This window comes from Diabrotica virgifera, chromosome 6, assembly GCF_917563875.1.
Source record: "Diabrotica virgifera virgifera chromosome 6, PGI_DIABVI_V3a".
NCBI lineage: Eukaryota > Metazoa > Arthropoda > Insecta > Coleoptera > Chrysomelidae > Diabrotica > Diabrotica virgifera.
In genome coordinates, this window is record NC_065448.1 from 168,639,969 (window position 1) to 168,660,899 (window position 20,931).

General features: G+C 34.4%; 1 protein-coding gene across 5 annotated transcripts in view; it reads right to left on the reverse strand.

The window, feature by feature from the left end:
- Nucleotides 1-9,127: 9,127 nt before the first annotated feature.
- LOC114328362 (glycogen synthase kinase-3 beta) overlaps nucleotides 9,128-20,931 on the reverse strand; it is a 202,857-nt gene continuing 191,053 nt past the window's right edge. For all 5 annotated transcript variants that reach the window (XM_028277201.2, XM_028277197.2, XM_028277200.2 and 2 more), the window contains one exon: nucleotides 9,128-17,935. In XM_028277201.2, coding sequence (XP_028133002.1) covers nucleotides 17,754-17,935 — 182 coding nt within the window. In that variant the 3' untranslated portion in view covers nucleotides 9,128-17,753. The remainder of the gene's footprint in view (nucleotides 17,936-20,931) is intronic.

Genomic DNA, 20,931 nt, shown 5'->3' on the forward strand with positions numbered 1-20,931 from the left:
AAGTATTGACTTAGGAAGTTCCTATCGATAAGAATTACTTAATAAGGCAACTGTTTAGGTATCGTTGGTGAAATCGGGCATGAGTCTCCGTGTACGCGTCTTAAAATGCGACCTGGTCACTTAAAATTTTATGTGTCGACCATATTACAACTGAAGGGGTCTCAAGAAGAGCTAATACCCAAAGAGAGCATCTAAACATCTTAAGGTCTCATATGTAGGCCATATTTTAAGAGGAGACAAATATAATCATTTAAAAACCATTCTAATGAGAAAAGTTGAAGGTCGGAGGGCACCAGGACACAAACGTCATTCATGGTCCAGATACATGAGAAACTGGTGCGACACATGATGTCAGTAAACTAGTAAGATCAGAAAGATCCTTAGGCATAATTCAACCAGCATGAACGCCTATAAATAAGCTGCGTAGCGTACGGGACCAGAAGAAGAATTCGATATTTAACTACAATTTTTTAAGTGTTCGTATCTGTAGGAAACTGTATATACAACCATTTATTAAATATAAATCTCGACTCTTTACTGTGAAGCTATTCTTAAAACTTTCGTGATAAACAGGACCAGTTCAAAGTGGAAATTGCAGTCGGAAAAATGAAAGATTACCCATGAATAATCACATCAATAACTTATTTTGTAAATTACAAGTCGAAGTCATAAAATCAATATATCTTGTCTATAACGTTTTATGATTGTAGAAATTGCTAGTCTAGAATAATTCGAAGCCTCAATTGATATAAATAGGTACTGCATATTCTTAGGCTTTACTTTTTTTGTTGTCAGTGTTCAATTAATACCGGAATTTGACAAATGACAGGTTTTTTAATAAAAAACGTAAGAAAATACAGAAATTGTTAAAAAAAAACTTTAACTCAATCCATATAAATTACATTAACTAAATTTAAAAGTTAAATAAGTATCGAAATACCGAAATTGTATGAATATTATAAAATAAAGAATGAACACAAAAGAAAACTATATTACAAAATACATAGAATTTAAAATGAAAATTACTACACAATATTTTATATAACATATTTTAAGGACAATTAGAGCAAGTCCTTATACTTTTTTCTATACAAGTTTTAGTGACTTCTCAAGTAGATAACTTTCACTCTTTTTTAATTTCCCACAACAAATTGTTTTAGCATTGAGTGTACATAAGTAGATGCCCTAGTTCCCTGTCCATATTTTAATTTGCTTATTTGTACATGTGCTCCAGTTTTTCTAGCGTCTTTAAACATTTGGATTGGGAATAAATGTTCGAGATACTTGAAACCACGTATTACTCATTCATAGTCCAACTCAATTTAGAGAATTACAATTCGAATTAATATGTAACAAAAGTCGTAACTGTTAATCATATAATTTGGTTGCCACTTTTTTGTGAAAAGCGTAATGAAATTAAAGTAAAAGGAATATCTAATGAGTCCATGTGGTGAGACCGCTCCCCTCTGAAAAAATTTCTGATTAGGTTTCTTTGTGGATTCCTATTCAAAAATGTCCCCTTTAAACAAATCTGAAGGGTACCGGGCGGAATTTTTGGGCAGAAATTGTTTAAACAATATTTTTAAACAAATACAAAAGATCAGCTTTTTTGACCTGAAGAATTATTTTTTAGGGTTCTTGGGTCATTCTAAACAATCTAAGTATTTTGTGATTTTTCTCAAAAGTTGATAGTTTTCGAGTTATGGGCGATTTAAAATCTGAAAAATTCGAAAATACGGATTTCAAGGCTTAAAAACTCATATTTAAATTAGTATTTTTGAGGCTGCCAAGTACTTGAATTGTAGTTTAAACATTCATTTTCAAGATTCTGCAGACTGATCGGGTCTAATTTCAATTTACACCGTCGTTATTTAATTGTTAATTATGCGTGTCCATCCGTTTTTTTCCGCGGGGCGCACTTTTTCCAAAAATCTCCTATTTTCCTCCGAAATAGTTATTTTCCTAACTAGTGCGAAAAGTGACACTTTCACGCACTAGACTGCAATTGACCCGAACGACGCGATAGCGGAGTTCGGGCAAGCAGTCGAGTGCGGGGAAGACACTTTCCGCATGAGTTAGGAACAATATTTTTTCTAGGGCCGTACGTTTGGAAAAAAGCAACAAAAAATAGAGTTATATCAATTTTTATTTAGAAGTGAAAATACACAAATTAATTCTTTGACAAGTTTGTCAAAACCAAACTTTCAATATAATTAGTTAACACGACGACGATATTGGTTTCCATGACGACGATTCAAAACCATTGTAATTGTCTACTGATTTGACTTTTAAATATTAGGTCAAAATAATTTTATTTCATCGAATTATCAGTAGTAATTGCACAAGAGCTCTAAAATTCTATATTAATTTTAGAGATCGAGTGCAATTTGTTGCGATTATTTCATGAATAAAACTGTTCAAAACCAAAATTTTATTGTAATTTATTTATGTAAGTACAAATTAGTACAATTAAACACACAGTTGTTATAAATATGTATTTGACGGTTGAAAGTCATCACTTTTATAATTTTTAAAACATTTGTCATTAATGTCACTGAATGTATTTTTTCGTAGCAACGAAGGGCATCTGACGTAATGTGCTTGACGACGGGCAATTATCAAAAAAGTTATCAGTTTAATTTATATATATTTAATACCGAAACCTGGTAAAGCTTTAACGGATGTTTCATCATACCGCCCAATAAGTCTACTGCCAATAATGTCAAAACTTCTTGAAAAGCTGTTACTTAAAAGAATTATGAGCGACCTAGAATTCCAAAACTGGATCCCAGAACACCAATTTGGATTCCGGCAAGGTCATTCTACAGTGCAACAATGCCATCGCATATCAAATGTAATTAATAAAGCTTTGGACAATAAACAGTATTGCACAGCAGCCTTTCTAGACATCAGCCAAGCATTTGATAAGGTATGGCACCCAGGATTACTTTATAAAATCAAAAAATCCCTACCCAACAAATACTTTGACTTATTAAAATCATATCTAAATCACAGAGAATTTGAAACTAAAGTGGAGGATAAACTATTAAACCGTAACAAAATTCACAGGAGTCCCACAAGGTAGTATATTGGGTCCACTTCTTTATGTACTGTACACATCCGATTTACCAACCTCTCCACAAACCACCATTGGAACTTTCGCTGATGACACAGCAATATTTGCAACTGAAGAGGATCCAAGAGCTGCAGTATTAAAACTTCAAGAACACCTAGACCAAATTGGACTGTGGTTAAAGAAATGGAAGATAAAAGCGAATGAAACTAAGTCAACACATATAACTTTCACACTAAGGAAAGACCAATGCCCAAATATTAGCCTTAATCAAGTCAACATACCACAACAGAATATCGTCAAATACCTGGGGCTTCATCTTGATTCTAAATTAAACTGGAAACAACACATTTTAAAGAAGAAGAAACAAATTGAGTTGAGAGTGAAACAAATTAATTGGCTTATAGGTAGAAAATCTCGACTCTCAATTGAGAACAAACTGCTGATTTATAAAACAGTCATCAAACCTATATGGACGTATGGTATAGAACTATGGAGTTGTGCCAGCAAATCAAACACAAAAATTATCCAAAGAACTCAATCAAAAATTCTACGCACCATCGCAAATGCCCCGTGGTACATTTCCAACCAAACCCTTCATACAGACCTAAACATCCCGTTAGTCAGCACAGTAATTCAAGAAAGAGCCAACAGACACCACGAGAAATTGGAAGGCCATCCCAACCAATTAATATTACCATTACTGCAGCCACGAAACAACAGAAGATTGCGAAGGTTATGGCCCATAGATCTTCGCTGAAACTGAGGTGAAACCGCTGGGTGATGTACCTCATAACGCCATTTTAGTGTAAAATACTACATTGATATAAGTTATTGTACTTGTTATCAAATTAACTCATAGAATATGTAATTCTGATTGTTAATAAATGCTTACAAAAAAAAAAGTTTAATTTAGATTTCTATTGGTCAGAATCTCCTATGAATGAAATAATCAGTAGTAATTGCACAAGAGCTCTAAAATTATCGAATTTTTCCCGAGTGACACTTTGACAGTTTTAATTTCACGACCCGAAGGGGAGTGAAATTATGTGACATAATTTCACTCCCCTTCGGGTCGTGAAATTAAAACTGTCAAAGTGTCACTCGGGAAAAATTCGATAATAATTTTAGAGATCGAGTGCAATTTGTTGCAATTATTTCATGAATAAAACTGTTCTTACTTTCTCGCACGCCGTGCGGGAAAGTGCAACTTTGGGAAACGAAATGCGTGCGTGAAAGTGGCTCTTTTAGCACGGCCGTAGAAAAAATATATTTTTTAGATTTTTCGGGACATTCTAAATAAAATAGGTTTCCTGTCATTTTTCTCAAAAGTTAATAGTTTTAAAGTTATAAGCGATTTAAAATCCGAAAATGCGCTTTAAATCGCTTATAACTTTAAAACTATTAACTTTCAAAAAAAAAAAAAATGACAAGAAACCTATTTTATTTAGAATGTCCCGAAAAATCTAAAAAATATATTTTTCGGAGGAAAATAGGAGATTTTTGGAAATAGTGCGCGCCACACACCCGGAAAAAAATAGGATGGATACACATAATTAACAATTAAATAACAACGGTGTAAATTTAAGTTAGACCCGATCAGTCTGCAGAACATTGAAAAGGAATGTTTAAACTTTAATCAAAGTTATTGGCACCCTTGAAAATACTAATTTAAATATGAGTTTGTAAGCCTTAAAAATGCGTATTTTCGCATTTTTCAAATTTTAAATCGCTCATAACTCGAAAACTATCAATTTTTGAGAAAAATCACAAGATACCTACCTTTCTTGTTTAGAATGACCCAAAAAACCTAAAAAAATATTCCTTGAGTCAAAAAAGGTGATGTTTTGTATTTGTTAAAAAAAAATGTTTAAACAATTTCTGCTCAAAAATTCCGCCCGGCACCCTTCAGATTTGTTTAAAGGAGATATTTTTGAATAGGAATCCACAAAGAAACCGAATCAGAAATTTTTTCAGACAGGAGCGGTCTCACCACTGGACTAAATAGTAAGTACATTTTCTCCATTTTTTATTGTCTACTTCTTCGAATTTTTATTTATTTTTATTATGATTCCAACTTAGTTAATGTAGCGGAAAGCAGTCAACATCTCATTCCAAACTGCACCGCAACTTTAATAGTACATTTATAGTAGTATTGTAAATAGGAATACTTGTTTATATTTAGTCCAGGAAATAAAACCTTTTTACTGACAACTGCTAAGTTTATTATTGCGACCCTCTTGTAATGTACGAGAAGATCCTTAATATGTCAGATTGGCAAGTAACACCGACAATCATTCCTTATACCGGCATCATTTAGTTTACATTTAGTTTAGTTACCGGGACCTGATGATGCTGTGCATATTATAGACAGCGAAACCGGTCGTCCAGAGTAGATAATAAATTGATTGTGAGAACGTCTTTCATTTCATTATTAATTTAAATTTCTACTTGTGGGGCAGGTTAGAAAATTTGGAGGAACCTTCAAAAAAAGTTTAAAGGTCTTAAGAGAGATGTTAAAAAATGAAAAAATACATAAACTATTTTTATACCTTTTTTATGGACCTATTGAACAATTCTCGTAGCATAATCCAACGGTGCGGGAATCAAAGTTCCCTAAAAAAATCAACATCTGGGGAGGAATTTTACTGCGTGATGTAACTGAATTGTACCATACCCATGGTATTGTAGAGTGAAAAATGTAGTAATTTAAACAAATACCACATCTCAACTTTCTATGTATTTTATCCTCCGATTTGGCGCTTAAAACTACATAGTCCGCGGTAACATACTTCCTTGTATAAAAGAACTTTCTTGTACGATAATCAGCCCTATTCTGTAACTTTTAACAAATCGAATAGAAATGACCAAGTCGAATCGTAATAGGGAACTTGCACATTTTTTTTATTACATAATAATGTTCAGTCTTGTATAAAAATGAGATTTACAAAATTTCACGCTTCAAAAACTCATAATATCTTAGAAATACAAATTTAAAGTCTTCCTTATCTTAAAATAGTTCAAACGACCCGTGACGTCACAGAGTTTGACTATGTGGTTCTGTTTATGGTTGTATTTACGTATATTCTTCTTCTTATTCTTTAGTTTATTGGCCTCCACCTACTTGAGTATTTGGCCAGCTCGTCCTCGGGGAATAAAGGAAAAATATTTATATTCTAATGACATTTATCGTATGTCGTCGTAATAATATATACCAGTTTGTTGAGATTGGAGTTTGATACAGTTTTTGAAGGAAAGGAAAGAAGGTTTACTATTGAAAATAAAACCATTTTGTAAAAGTAGAAACTTTCTATGAATAGTTCAAACTATCAAAAACACTTTTAACGTCACATAACTGTATTTTTTACTGACGTTTATAATGTCTAATTTAAAATTATATATACAATTGGTGTAGAATGTAAACATACAACCCTGTGACGTCACGACGCGTTTTGGGGTGGCTGGTATAAGTTGAATTTTTAGTCGTCTTTAGGGGACAAACGAAAGACAAACAAAACTTTTTTATCTTTGATACAGGTTCTCAATTATGTTCTGTTGTGATTTATACAATTTTTTTCGAATTTAAAATTTTATACAAGTTCCCTATTACCCGAAATCGGAATGTTGTATATCCATCGCGTCGTTTTCGTGTTTTTATTGGCATTCCGTAACTAACATCGTAATCAGTGTAAATCGAAAACAACAACTTTTATTTGACGCGCTCAGGAGGAGGTGGCAACACCGCACTGCAAAGAGAAATAAGTGTTCTATGCGAAGAATTCATAAAAAGAGAAGAAATTTTGGTTTGCTTCGGATGGTTTTGGTTAAGTTTGACAAATTCGACACAAGAATAAAAAATGGCAAGTGAAACACCGATAGGGAACACGAACAAAAAAGAAAAAACATCTGAACATTTAAATTACATAGTAGACTTTGCACGGTAAAAGTACACTCGATACGTTCAAATCTACACATTTACCAGTAAATTAATTAGAGTAGCAATCCTTAAAATGTTTAAAATGATTTCTATTACCATTGATGCTGTATAATTATTGGTATACAGTAATGAGCGCGCTAATAACCGGCAAAATAACGCAAAAGATGGAAAACATATTAAGTTGTGAGATAAAAAGAGATGAAACTGGTACAGCTGGAAATTATCGTTATAAACGTATAAATTAACATTACATTACATGGTTTTCCACCTTTAGACGTCTGTGACAGGAGTATTTTATAAAATTCTCCTGTCACAGTGACAGTTGTCATACTCTTCCGATACGTCTAAAGGTGGAAAACTATGAAATGCAATGTTAATGTAAATGTTAATTTATACGCTCTGAGCTTCGCTGGTGTCGCCACTAGCGGATTACTAATGCAACTTTCGCTGGTAATTTTTAAATTTATTATTTAATTGTTATCGCTTATTATTTACAACGCAAAAAAGTAATTAAATTGTAATCGATTTTTTTAAGATTTTGCTAATCATTTTGACGTTCTATTGATAAAATATTAATTTCTTACTTCGGATACTTTCACAACTATCGTGTAGATGGCGCTAAGATTAATAGATTAATTTATAATTACATATTACGGAATATTAAAAAAACTTAAATTCATTATTTAAAACGTAAGTATATTTAAGGTAAAAATATATACCACAGCTTTGACCAGCTAATATTTTTTCTAACTATTGTTTTTAATTTCAATTTTAAATTAATCACTTTGTCAAATTTCCAGGAAAGGTTCCCTGACTTGTCACTACTGGCGCTCACGAACTTTTAAATATCCCTTCTACGTACGAGCTCACAGCGTATACGTTTATATCGATAATTTCCATCTCTACTAGTTTCATCTCTTTTTACTTCAAAATGTATTATGTTTTCCATCGTTTGTGTTATTTTGCCGGTTATTAGCGCGCTCATCACTGTATAAAATTAAATATACAATTATCTAAATAAATAACAACACACAACACAAACTAAAATCGCTAATTCATTTAACAAATAAACGTCAAAACTACAATAATAATGCCAAATGCGCAACCGTCAAGACCGATTACGATGTCGAATGTGATCTCGACAAGGCTTGTCTACTCGAAATCAATTTCTGCCCAACCCTCCGATAGTAGTGATGTTGATCATAGTTACTTTTGAGTATTCGCTACAAATCATTACTTTTGTATAAAGTAATCATTTACAGTATTCGTTACTTTGATTACTTTTGTATTTGCGTACCGGTAATCATATCGAGAATCGTATTTCTCAGTAGGTAGGTATTTTGTATAGGTATTCCGATATAGCAACGACCTTCACCGATCTGTTTAAGGGATAAAAATGATTTTATTACTATGATTACTTTTGTTACTTTTGTATTTAAGTACCGGTAATCACATCGAGAATCGTATTTCTCAGTAGGTAGGCATTTTGTATAGGTATATATATAGATCTAGATAAAAAATATATACATTACATATTTTACCTCCATTATACCTCCCTCTGTTTCATCTTCTATCTTCTCCTCACCCTCACAGTGTGAGGCTCTGAGGCTCACACCCTTAAAACGCTTCATACCGATAACGATATTCAATAACACTCGTAAAATACCGGTCCCGTCCGTTACTGGCTGGGATACGATTGGTAGAAAGTAATCAAGTGTACTGGTTGTAGATACAATAGTCGTTACTCGCTCTGATACGATTGGTACGAAGTAATCAGAGTAATCAAAGTAACGAGTACTTCGTAACGAATAGATACTTTTTCAACATCTCTATCCGATAGTAGAGGTCGAGATGAGTTACAGAATACCAAATTCCGATCCGACTTGCTGACCTTTATTCGATTTGACTCATTTCTATTCGATTTGTAGTTACAGAATAGGCCTGAATAGGATCCCAATCAATCTCTGGCCAGCAAGCTCCCTGATTTAATCCCAATTGAAAATAGAAGTATGACGTAGAAAGCATAGTTGAGAAGCTTTCTACATCGAATTCCGCAGTGTTTAAGGTTTAATGGTGTATATGTATGATACGACAAGAAGGATAAGTAAACTTCTAGAAATACTAAATTTTACTTTATTTGGCGATAAAATTTTTCGTGAAACTTCAGTAATATACAAGAGCACAAATGAGATAGTTCACGAATCATACCTCATCTGCTATTTTGCTCAGAAACCACTAAAAAAACAATTAATTTTAAAAAATAAATACCTGGATTATGTTTTGCAGGCTAATTTGTACCGATTGAAAAGTAGATATTTATACATTAGTGTAAAATTACAATTGGCTACTACTGTCCACAATTACGAACTACCTAAAGCCCTTACCAGAACTTGGATTAAAATTCTTTAAAATAATCAACATAGAAATGTATCTCTGTATCATAATACATAATACGGTTATATTCTCAATATAAAGCATCTCTTATTCTTTAGAAAATTGGAATTATACAACCTAAGTAAATTCACTTATGCAGCAATAGTTAAAATGTCTTTTAAGCCTTTCTCTATACATGTTTGAAAACAAATCCTTAATTATAGTCTCGTAATAGGTTCTTAAGTATGTATCTACCAAGTGTTTCTAAATTTTAAACTTGATATGAGATTACTTGTAAAGGTGGTGTAGTTTTTTCAACCTCAACGTGAATTACCTACATTTAGGTGTGAGTAGAATGTCCAATACAAATATGTTAGTGCTGTTTTTAGGCAAATTGAATCTATACACTTGCATGCTAATAAAAAATTAGCAAAGCTTGGTTCATTGAACGGGTGATTGGAAAAAGGATGACATTCCACAGATGTGATCAATCAAATGTAAATAGTTGTTGAATTATGTAAGTTTTCTTTGGGAAACATGTAATGTCTGGTTTCATTTTTACCGCCCAACATAATTTTTTCACTAATCTTTCGTATAATGTTATAGACACTTTAGGTTACCCTGTATATCGTTATAATTTTGTTTATTTAATGTGACTTCAAAGAACTGCACACAGCGCAATTCTTACAATCACATTGATTTCGAGGTATGTTAAGTTGCTTTTAAACGAGCAATGTTTTTACTACAATATGTGGCTCCAACACCGAGAACAATGGCCCCGCCATTTATGACAACATTAAATGCAGCAAATGGCAAATGCAGGGCAACAATGGATAATGGCAGCGGTTTATGTTGTCTTAAAAGGAAATTTCAAGAAAAAAAAAAGGAAAAGAAAAACAACAAAAAGATTATGGATTCGACCTTACTCAAACATGCGTGAAACTTTAGATAACATAAGCCTTGATAATCACTTTTAAAGGCTTTTCAGGAGTGTCAAATAAAAAATATTGCATCGAAAGGAAACCACTTTACTGCTTTACCACTGACACTACCACTTTTAATTTTTTTTTTGCTCATTTTTAGCTTACGTACTCAAATTTGAATTTTTCTTAAGTTCCATTACTTGAAATCTCAAATTTTTCGAGGACAACAGCCGTTTATTATGGATTTCGATCTTTATATATTACGACATCCACATTGCACAACCCAGGTCGTATGTTTTTCGTTAATAAAATCCATAATCCTCCCATCGACCAACTACTAGTCATTTTAATCCTCCAGAATTTTTCAAAACAGCAATCACCAAAACAAAATTGCAAGTATTTTCGCTCGTCAAGCGATCGTCCGGCAATTATTGTAAAACGATACGAGCGATACTAAAAATGTGTAAATATTAAGGTGCGTACTGACTAGACCACTTTCTTCCGAACGAACCAAACGAACCGAGCGCGCAAAAATAAGTAAATGCTCAAGTTATTCCAAGTGCTTGTTCTATTTGCTGCATTCCCATGTTCTGCTCATTTATTTCAGTATTCGTCCGAGTAGAGAATCTGGAGTACGCCCGTACACACTGAGCGTCAAGAAACAAATGCTCGCTTTTGATTTTTCAACGGTTACCGACACTCCTCCGAAAATGATCAGCTCATTCGGTTCGGCAGAATTTTGCTCGCGAACACGCACTAACTAGAGCAATTTGTTACAGGGCGCTCTGTTCGTTCGGAGAAAAATGATCAATTCAGTATGCACCTTTACATATTCTGGCGGTTATTGTTTGCAATATTGCCAGCTACTATATTGCCGAGCTGCGGCTGGGCCTGGGATCCCCTCTAGGTGAGCCTGGCGAGCTAATCGATAAAGCTATAGACAGCAAGTGAGACTTCGACCTGATCATTGCTTTTGTCACAAAGACCATAAAGCATAAAGAAGAAAAAGAGAGGCGACTGCAGGCGGGATGAGCGTTTACTTATTTTATAACGGTGTCCTGTGTCGTAGAAGGCAGCCAGCTGAGGGAGGACACTTTACATCCAAACTTCGCTGTCTGCCTATAAATTTTTTTTATCTGGTTTTACTTATTTTTTGATTAATTTTATTGTTCTTTATTTATTTATTTATTTTAATTATTTATTAATTTAATCAATATTATTTCTACAATTTTTTATCGCTTCTTTTTTAACAAATTGTATTCATTTATTTATTTGGTGTACGTCGTAAAAGATAGCCAGTATGGGGAAGACTCTCTACATCTGGTCCATGCCGACTGTCTTGGGTATTGTTTTCGTTCTGTCTATTTTCTGTTTATTTGTTATTTCTTTGTTTGTTCTGTCCTGGGGCAGCTAGTGGGGGAGAACATTTTACATCCAACCTCGCTGACTGCCTCCCTTTTTAACCTGGAGTAAATGGGTATGAGTGCGAGTGTGAATCGATGAATGATTGGTGTTACTCGTAATTGCCAACTGGTTCTATTTTGCTAGTTCCATCGTAGATGGGGGGCACACTGGCCGCCCAGCCCGCACATGGGTTGCGCGTGAACGGTCGCTTCACCGGCCGGTCTGGCGCAAGGCTTGTGTGGGAGGGGGGAGCGGGGGGCCACCCAATCCATGGAATGCACGCGAAGAGTGCCAGAGGGGAGTTAGGAGTAAGGTCGACGGGTCAGACATGCTCGCTAAGAGCGGTTCCAGACTCGTCGGTTGGAGAAAGAGGGGGTGGGTTTAGTCGGTAGGCGGCCCGTCACGATGAAGTAGGACGGACTGAATCCGACACACCTGGGACACCTTCCCAGACGGTCTTGCGAAGATTCCCACCTCCCAAAAGAAAAAAAAACTACTATATTGCAGCCATATACTGCAGTAAAAAAGTATTGCTCGTTTAGAGGGACCTTTAGATTATCAGTTCCCAGAGTATCAATTATTTTTATTAGATTTGTCTTTTGCGTAGGGTTGGTTTTCGATTGTCGATGTTTCATATTATTGTTGTGGGTCACATACCCCTGATTGCGGATCCGTGCGTTAGAGTCCAGAAGCCTTTCCGTTATATGAACTCCGATAAAAAGAGGACCTTCGAGAATTTATGATTTTCCCGAGGATTCGACCGTCGTTAACTCTTTTCGAGAGAGGTTCATTCTCATTATATAAGCCAGCAGAGGTGGACTTTGAGATTAGTATTGGCAATTATATGTATAAGTGATATTTCTTAGTAATTGTGCTATTTGTAATTAACTGAGTTTTGAGTTAAACTTTAGTTAAACCACGTCGTGTTTCAATTTTTCAGAATACCAATTGAAGATAAAAAGAAATTAAGCACTTATATCTGTTGATGGCACTGTTATAGTGACAACCACCTAGAGTAAATAATGGAAAACTATCACTATATCCCTAAATCAGGTACTTCTTCGATACATTTTTTTCTCAGCCAATAGTCAAACTCGCCTGAACATCTTTTGGTCGCCTGTTTACAGCGTAATTCTACTGTTCTTTCAACATGATCTATATCTCTTCTTTTTCGCAAGATATCAGGAAATTATAGATATTATATAAGGAGCACAACGTGGGGCATTAATTTAAAATTTTCTATTTTTTCGTTGTGGTTTACATGCTTTCCTGTCATACATTGTTGCCTCTTCTAGGTTCTTGGCTGTCATTGCTTTATCGATATCGTCACGCCAAGTTCTTCAAGGTAGTTCTCTCCAAGATTCGACCGTCGTTAGCTCTTTTCGAGAGCAGTTCATTCTCATTATATGATCCAGCAGGGGTGGGCTTTGAGATTAGTATTGGCAATTCTATGTATAAGTGATATTTCTTAGGAATTGTGCTATTTGTAATTAACTGAGTTTTTGAGTTAAACTTTAGTTAAACCACGTCGTGTTTCAATTTTTCAGAATATCAATTGAAGGTAAAAAGAAAATAAGCACTTATATATTTTGATGGCACTGTTATAGTGACAACTACCTAGAGTAAATAATGGAAAACTATCACTATATCCCTAAATCAGGTACTTCTTCGATACATTTTTTTCTCAGCCAATAGTCAAACTCTCCTGAACATCTTTTGGTCGCCTGTTTACAGCGTAAGTCTACTGTTCTTTCAACATGATCTATATCTCTTCTTTTTCGCAAGATATCAGGAAATTATAGATATTATATAAGGAGCACAACGTGGGGCATTAATTTAAAATTTTCTATTTTTCCGTTGTGGTTTACATGCTTTCCTGTCATACATTGTTGCCTCTTCTAGGTTCTTGGCTGCCATTGCTTTATCGATATCGTCACGCCAAGTTCTTCAAGGTAGTTCTCTCCAAGATTCGACCGTCGTTAGCTTTTTTCGAGAGCAGTTCATTCTCATTATATGAGCCAGCAGGGGTGGGCTTTGAGATTAGTATTGGCAATTCTATGTATAAGTGATATTTCTTAGTAATTGTGTTATTTGTAATTAACTGAGTGTTTGAGTTTAACTTTAGTTAAACCACGTCGTGTTTCAATTTTTCAGAATACCAATTGAAGGTAAAAAGAAAACAAAGCACTTATTATCTGTTGATGGCACTTTTATAGTGAGAACTACCTAGAGTAAATAATGGAAAACTATCACTATATCCCTAAATCAGGTACTTATTCGATACATTTTTCTCAGCCAATAGTCAAACTCGCCTGAACATCTTTTGGTCGCCTGTTTACAGCGTAATTCTACTGTTCTTTCAACATGATCTATATCTCTTCTTTTTCGCAAGATATCAGGAAATTATAGATATTATATAAGGAGCACAACGTGGGGCATTAATTTAAAATTTTCTATTTTTCCGTTGTGGTTTACATGCTTTTCTGTTATAGATTGTTGCCTCTTCTAGGTTCTTGGCTGTCATTGCTTTATCGATATTGTCACGCCAAGTTCTTCAAGGTAGTTCTCTCCAAGATTCGACCGTCGTTAGCTCTTTACGAGAGCAGTTCATTCTCATTATATGAGTCAGCAGGGGTGGGCTTTGAGATTAGTATTGGCAATTCTATGTATAAGTGATATTTCTTAGTAATTGTGCTATTTGTAAATAACTGAGTATTTGAGTTAAACTTTAGTTAAACCACGTCGTGTTTCAATTTTTCAGAATACCAATTGAAGGTAAAAAGAAAATAAAGCACTATTATATGTTGATGGCACTTTTATAGTGAGAACTGCCTAGAGTAAATAATGAAAAACTATCACTATATCCTTAAATCAGGTACTTCTTCGATACATTTTTTCTCAGCCAATAGTCAAACTCGCCTGAACATCTTTTGGTCTCCTGTTTACAGCGTAATTCTACTGTTCTTTCAACATGATCTATATCTCTTCTTTTTCGCAAAATATCAGGAAATTATAAATATTATATAAGGAGCACAACGTGGGGCATTAATTTAAATTTTTCTATTTTTTCGTTGTGGTTTACATGCTTTTCTGTCATAGATTGTTGCCTCTTCTAGGTTCTTGGCTGTCATTGCTTTATCGATATCGTCACGCCAAGTTCTTCAAGGTAGTTCTCTTCTGCCTTTCTCAAGAGAAACGAACCGTTTCTAATATTTTTCAGGGCCACCTGTCTTCTGGGGGACTTCTCTACGTGTCCGGACCATGTCAACTGTTCTTCTCAATCTTATCGCATATATTACGATTTAGCTCCATTTCATGTATTTGCTGTTTCTGACCCTTTCTAGTTTTAATTTATATCACAAATTTGTGAAATAGTCCATCTCTGTCGTCATAAACTTGTTTTTATTAGCTTTGGTAACATCCCAAACCTCCAAATCGTATATAATGTGTTATTTTTGTTTCTTTTTTGATTGACTTTTGCTAGAGAAAAGAGCTTAACGCTCGTGTCACTGCTCCACCCTTATTCAAGCTGATTTCATCTTCACTATTCCCTTACATAGGATATGTAAGGTATAAATATTTGACTGTAAAGGTCGCGGCAGTTTATAATACACGAATCGTGTCCAGCACGTAGCGTTTAGTTTCCGAAAAATATTGATTTTAATGGTTTTAAATATGAACAATTCACACTATCCGGAACCTATCGTATCAAAAACACCTCTTTGTAAAATCAGGTTTTTCGGAGACTACGATACACGTGCTGGAAACGATTCGAGCATGATAATCTGCTGCGACCTTTAATTCAAAAAAAGTTTATATCATGTGCTCTTTGTGATTTATTTTTGTATTTTATTTATTTTAGGTGAATGTAATCGTACATTTGGTATCTAAATCTTTATATTACAGATTTTCAACTCAACAAAACATTGGTACATGGTGCACATGTGTGATTTCATAAGCACTCCAGTGGATCGGCTATAAAATGTCGTGAGGAAAATTTTACAGGTCCGCACCAGCCATTTTGCATTAAAAATTTGTGGAGCTTGTAACGAAAAAATTGTTGCGGTAAAAATGATTTTTAATTACAGAATATCATATTTATTTCACCTTTCGTACAGCTGTTTTATTTAACGTTCCTCGTCAAGATTTATTTACAAATAGGAATTTTTGGTATGGATACGTAATCAGCACTATTCTGTAAGTTTTAACAAATCGAATAGAAATGACCAAGTCGAATGGTAATTACCCGAAATCGGAGTGTTGGATATCTATCGCCTCGTTTTCGTGTTTGGATTGGCATTCCGTAACTCACATCGTAATCAGTGTAAATCGAAAATGCCAACTTTTATTTGACGCGCACAGGAGGAGGTGGCAACACCGCACTGTAAAGTGAAATAAGTGTTCTGCGCGAAGAATTTATCAAAAATGAAGACATTTTGGTTTGTTTTGGATAGTTTTGGTTCAGTTTGACAAATTCAACACAACCAGAATAAAAAATGACAACTGGAACACCGATAGGGAATACGAACACCAAAGAAAAAAAAATATGTGTGTACTTTGTACGCACGTAAGAAGTTATACTTCTATTATATGATTTCTTAAAAATAAATATACTTTAAACAGTTTGTTTTAATTTTTTTTAAACACCAAACTATTTTGTGCTTACCGCTTTCAAAAAAAAAAAAAAAGTATAGGATTGCACTGGATTCGAACTCAAGACCTCTCGATCTCTGGCCGAATGCTATACCAAATACGCTACGGAGACTGTGTCTGTATCGGTTGGAACGTACCTAATGACAATTCACGGTAACAAACAGACAAGGTGATGTATAATAAATATAAAATAAAATGTTTTAATAATACTCATCTTACTCCTGAGGAAGACAAATACAAAGACACAAAAATTATAATAAATATATTTACTAAAAACACTAATAATATATTATTTTCACACCTTTTCTTGCACTGATATATTTATACATAACTAGAAAGATTTAGCAACTAAACGCCATACTGTCGGTGTGCGCATGCGCGCAGTATTATGAAATTTTACCCTCGATCGCGCCTAAAGAAGTATAACTTAAAAAAAAACATCTGCTGAGCCTTTAAGTTACATAGTAGACTTTATCTCTGAACATAAAATATTATTGCACGGTTTTTCCCTAAGAAAAATTTTGGTTTTCCACTAAATGCGTCCAAATCTACACATTCTGCCAGTAAATTAATTAGAGTAGCGATTCTTAAAATGTTTAATGATTTCTATTAACCTTGATGTTGTATAATTATTGGTCTATAAAATTAAATATATAATTATCTAAATAAATAACAACACAGACTAAAATCGCTAATTCATTTAACAAATAAACGTCAAAACAACAATAATAATGCCAATACACGAGAGTCAAGACCAATTACGATGTCGAAATGTGATCTCGACAGGGCTTGTGTAGTCGAAATCAATTTCTACCCAACGTTGCGATAGTAGAGATCGAGATGAGTTACACAATACCAATTCCTGCAAATTCCGATCCGACTTGCTGATCTCTATTCGATTTGACTCATTTCTATTCGATCTGTAGTTACAGAATAGGCCTAAATATAGTGTTTATGTATCAAATTAAGTATGAACTAATCCTCTCTGGAATGTAATGATTTTTTCCTTTCACCCATTCAATTTTTGATCTCGCCGTGTTTCCGCCGAAGAAAACAACTTGTTTCAAAATTGAGTTACTTCAAAAACTACACTAAAGCCGACATAAATTATCCTTATAGTTAAATTTAGTACATTTATTTATCAACGTAACGCACTTACATCATTTATTTATGTTCACCTCAAGTAGCCTTACGATAAAATGTTTATCCCCCTAATAAGACACCAATAATAAAAAGATCGACACGAATGTTAGCTTTCTGAAGATTATCTAACGTTTTTTTTAATAATATTTTTAACACTACTAGACGCCTGGCTTAGTGTATTGCTGATTTAGTTTATCTATGCATTACAACAAACATCAAAACAGCACTTGATGACGGTGTCACCCATCTAAGCTATACTGGACGCCGCCGCTGCTTGGATGGGAGTCGACGCAGTGTCGGCCATTTGCTGGTTGGCAGTAGATGAAGACGCGTGATCTGGCGCATTGTTTTCCGACTCTTGTCCACTCTGGCCGGTCTGAGCTCCTCGAGGCAAAAGCGTACTGTTCAGTGATGGTTGGATATTTAATTCTAAAAAGAAAAATTATTTAGTATGAACATCAAAAGCTGTCTATGTTAACAGATCATCAGTGCTCTAATAACAGATTTTCTGTTATGGAATGAGCAATGCTGGGTATATCTTTCTGAGATAAAAGAAGAAACGACTGGATAAGAAGTTTAACAAAAGCATAACAGAAACAAAAAAAAAAAGAATGTGTGTGTACTTTGTACGCACGTAAGAAGTTACTTCTATTATATAATTTCAACAAAATAAATATACTTAACAGTTACAATACAAAAAATTAACAATAATTACCAAAAATTAACCAAAACTTAACAATGCCAAATATTAAAAAAAGAAAAAAGTATGAATGGTCCGGGATTTGAACCCGTAATCTCGCGATTTCTCGATCTCTGGTCCAATGCTCTACCAACCAGGCCATCAAGGCACATGTTACTGACGTTTCAGATATATATATAATTACACATCATGGTGACAAGTGAAATATAAAAATAGATGTTTTATTATTTTACGCCCAAGGAAGACAAATCTAAAGACACAAAATTATAATAAATACATAATACGTTTACTAAAAAACACTAATATATTATTTTAATGGCTTATTTGCGCTGATAATAATTTGAAAGATTAGCAACTAAACGTCATAATGTCTGTGCGCATGCGCGCAGATTTATGAAAAATTTTACTCTTAATCGCGCCTAAAGAAGTATAACTTCAAAAATATTGTATGCACTGACAATGGGACGTAGATGAAGATCGAGTTTGTGTGACAGGGGTGTTAGACAGGGAGACACCATATCTCCAAAATTATTTACTCTTGCATTAGAAGATGTGTTCAAGAAGTTAAATTGGGAACAATGCGGAATTAAAATTGATGGCAGATTTTTAAGTCATCTAAGATTTGGCGATGACATAGTACTCGTAAGCAACAATACAGAGGAACTAATCTACATGCTACAGGAGCTTAAACGAGAATCTGAGGAAATCGGTTTCTTCTTCTTGTAGTGCCTATCCGTTTCGGATGTTGGCCACCATCATGGCAATCTGTGCTTTGCACACTGCTGCTCTAAAAATACTTGTGGTTGTTGTGTTGAACCATGTGCGTAGATTCTTCGGCCAGGAAATCCTTCGCCTTCCTGGTCCTCGTTTTCCCTCCACTTTTCCTTGCAAGATTAGTTGCAGTAGTCCATATCTTTCGCTGTTTCTCATGATGTGACCGAGGTATTCGATTTTGGCTGCTTTTATTGTGGTTAACAGCTCTTTTTCTTTTTTGCATTCTTAGCAAAACACCCTCATTAGTAACGTGTTCGGTATAAGATACCTTCAGGATTCGACGATAAAGCCACATCTCAAAAGCCTCAATTTTCTTGCAGGTGGCGTCTGTCAGAGTCCACGACTTAACTCCGTACAACAGTATAGGAAAGATATAACATCGCAGTAACCTGACTTTTATGGGCAATGATAAATCATGACATTTGAATAACTTAGCCATTTTTTGAAATGCAGATCTTGCTTTCTCTATCCTACATTTAATTTTTATGGAATGGTCCCAGTTTTCATTGACGTTCGTACCAAGGTTGGTGTATATTTTTACTCTTTCTATTTGTTGACCGTTCACACTGATTCGCCCAAATTGCTGTTCCTTCTTAGCGTATACATTTTGTTTTCTTAGTGTTTAGTGAAAGTCCTTATCTCTGACTGACTTCTGTGATTCTGTTCATTAACTCCTGGAGGGCTTCAGAACTGTCAGCGAATACACCCGTGTCGTCTGCGTATCTTATGTTATTGATACATTCTCCGTTAATTTTAATTCCGGCTTCAACATCATCCACTGCTTCTTGAAAGATTTTTCTCAGAGTAGATGTTAAACAGCAGTGGTGATAATATACATCCCTGACGGACCCCACGTTTGATTTTGATATCATCTGATCCTGCCTCTGCCCGGATAGTTGATGTTTGTGTTTATTCCAATATTGGTTAGTATCTCCATCTGTCGTGCTTTACTGTATCGAACGTTTTATGGTAATCAATGAAGCATGCATAAATATCGCAATTTACGTCTCTACATCGTTAAAATAGCATTTGTATACTAAAGAGAGCCTCTCTCGTACCCAATGCATTCCGAAAACCAAACTGTGTACGGCGGATTTTCTCTTCGCACAGTCTATATATCCTTTGATGATGATAAATCGGTTTAAAAATAAATTTAAATAAAACAAAAGTGATGACAAATCAAAATATCACAATCGACTTAGATGGAATAGGGATCGAAAGTGTCGAAGAGTATACAGTGATGAGCACGCTAATAACCGGCAAAATAGCTCAAAAGATGGAAAACATAGTACATTGCGAAACAAAAAGAGATGACACTAGTGGAGGTGGAAATTATCGTTATAAACGTATTAATTAACATTACATTACATAGTTTTCCACATTTAGACTTCTGTGACAGGAGTAGTTTATAAAATTCTACTGTCACAGTGACAGGTGTCATACTCCTCTGATACGTCTAAAGGTGGGAAACTGGGTGTAAATGTTATTTTAGACGTTTATAACGATAATTTCCACCTCCACTAGTTTCATCTCTTTTTGTTTCGCAATGTATTATGTTCTCCATCTTTTGAGCAATTTTGCCGGTTATTAGCGCGCCCATCACTGTATAATATCGTGACCAGACATCTCGTAACGCGACAATTCGTAACCGGACAAGTGGTAAGTTCGTAACGGCGACAGTTCGTAACTATACAAATTCGTAAAGGACAATTCGTAACGTCAAAATTGAATTATTCTGTTTATTTTTGTTAACGTGGAAACTAACTGATATTATAGTTATAATTGAAAATATGTTTAGCAATTTAACGAATCAGTATCGGGATAAACATGTTTAACACTTTTATGTTTCGTGTTTCAGAATATATTAAAAGTCTTTAAACACAAACAAACACAAACGTGGATTTTTTTATTAAATGTCATATATATATACTAATATTTCTAAATTCAACCT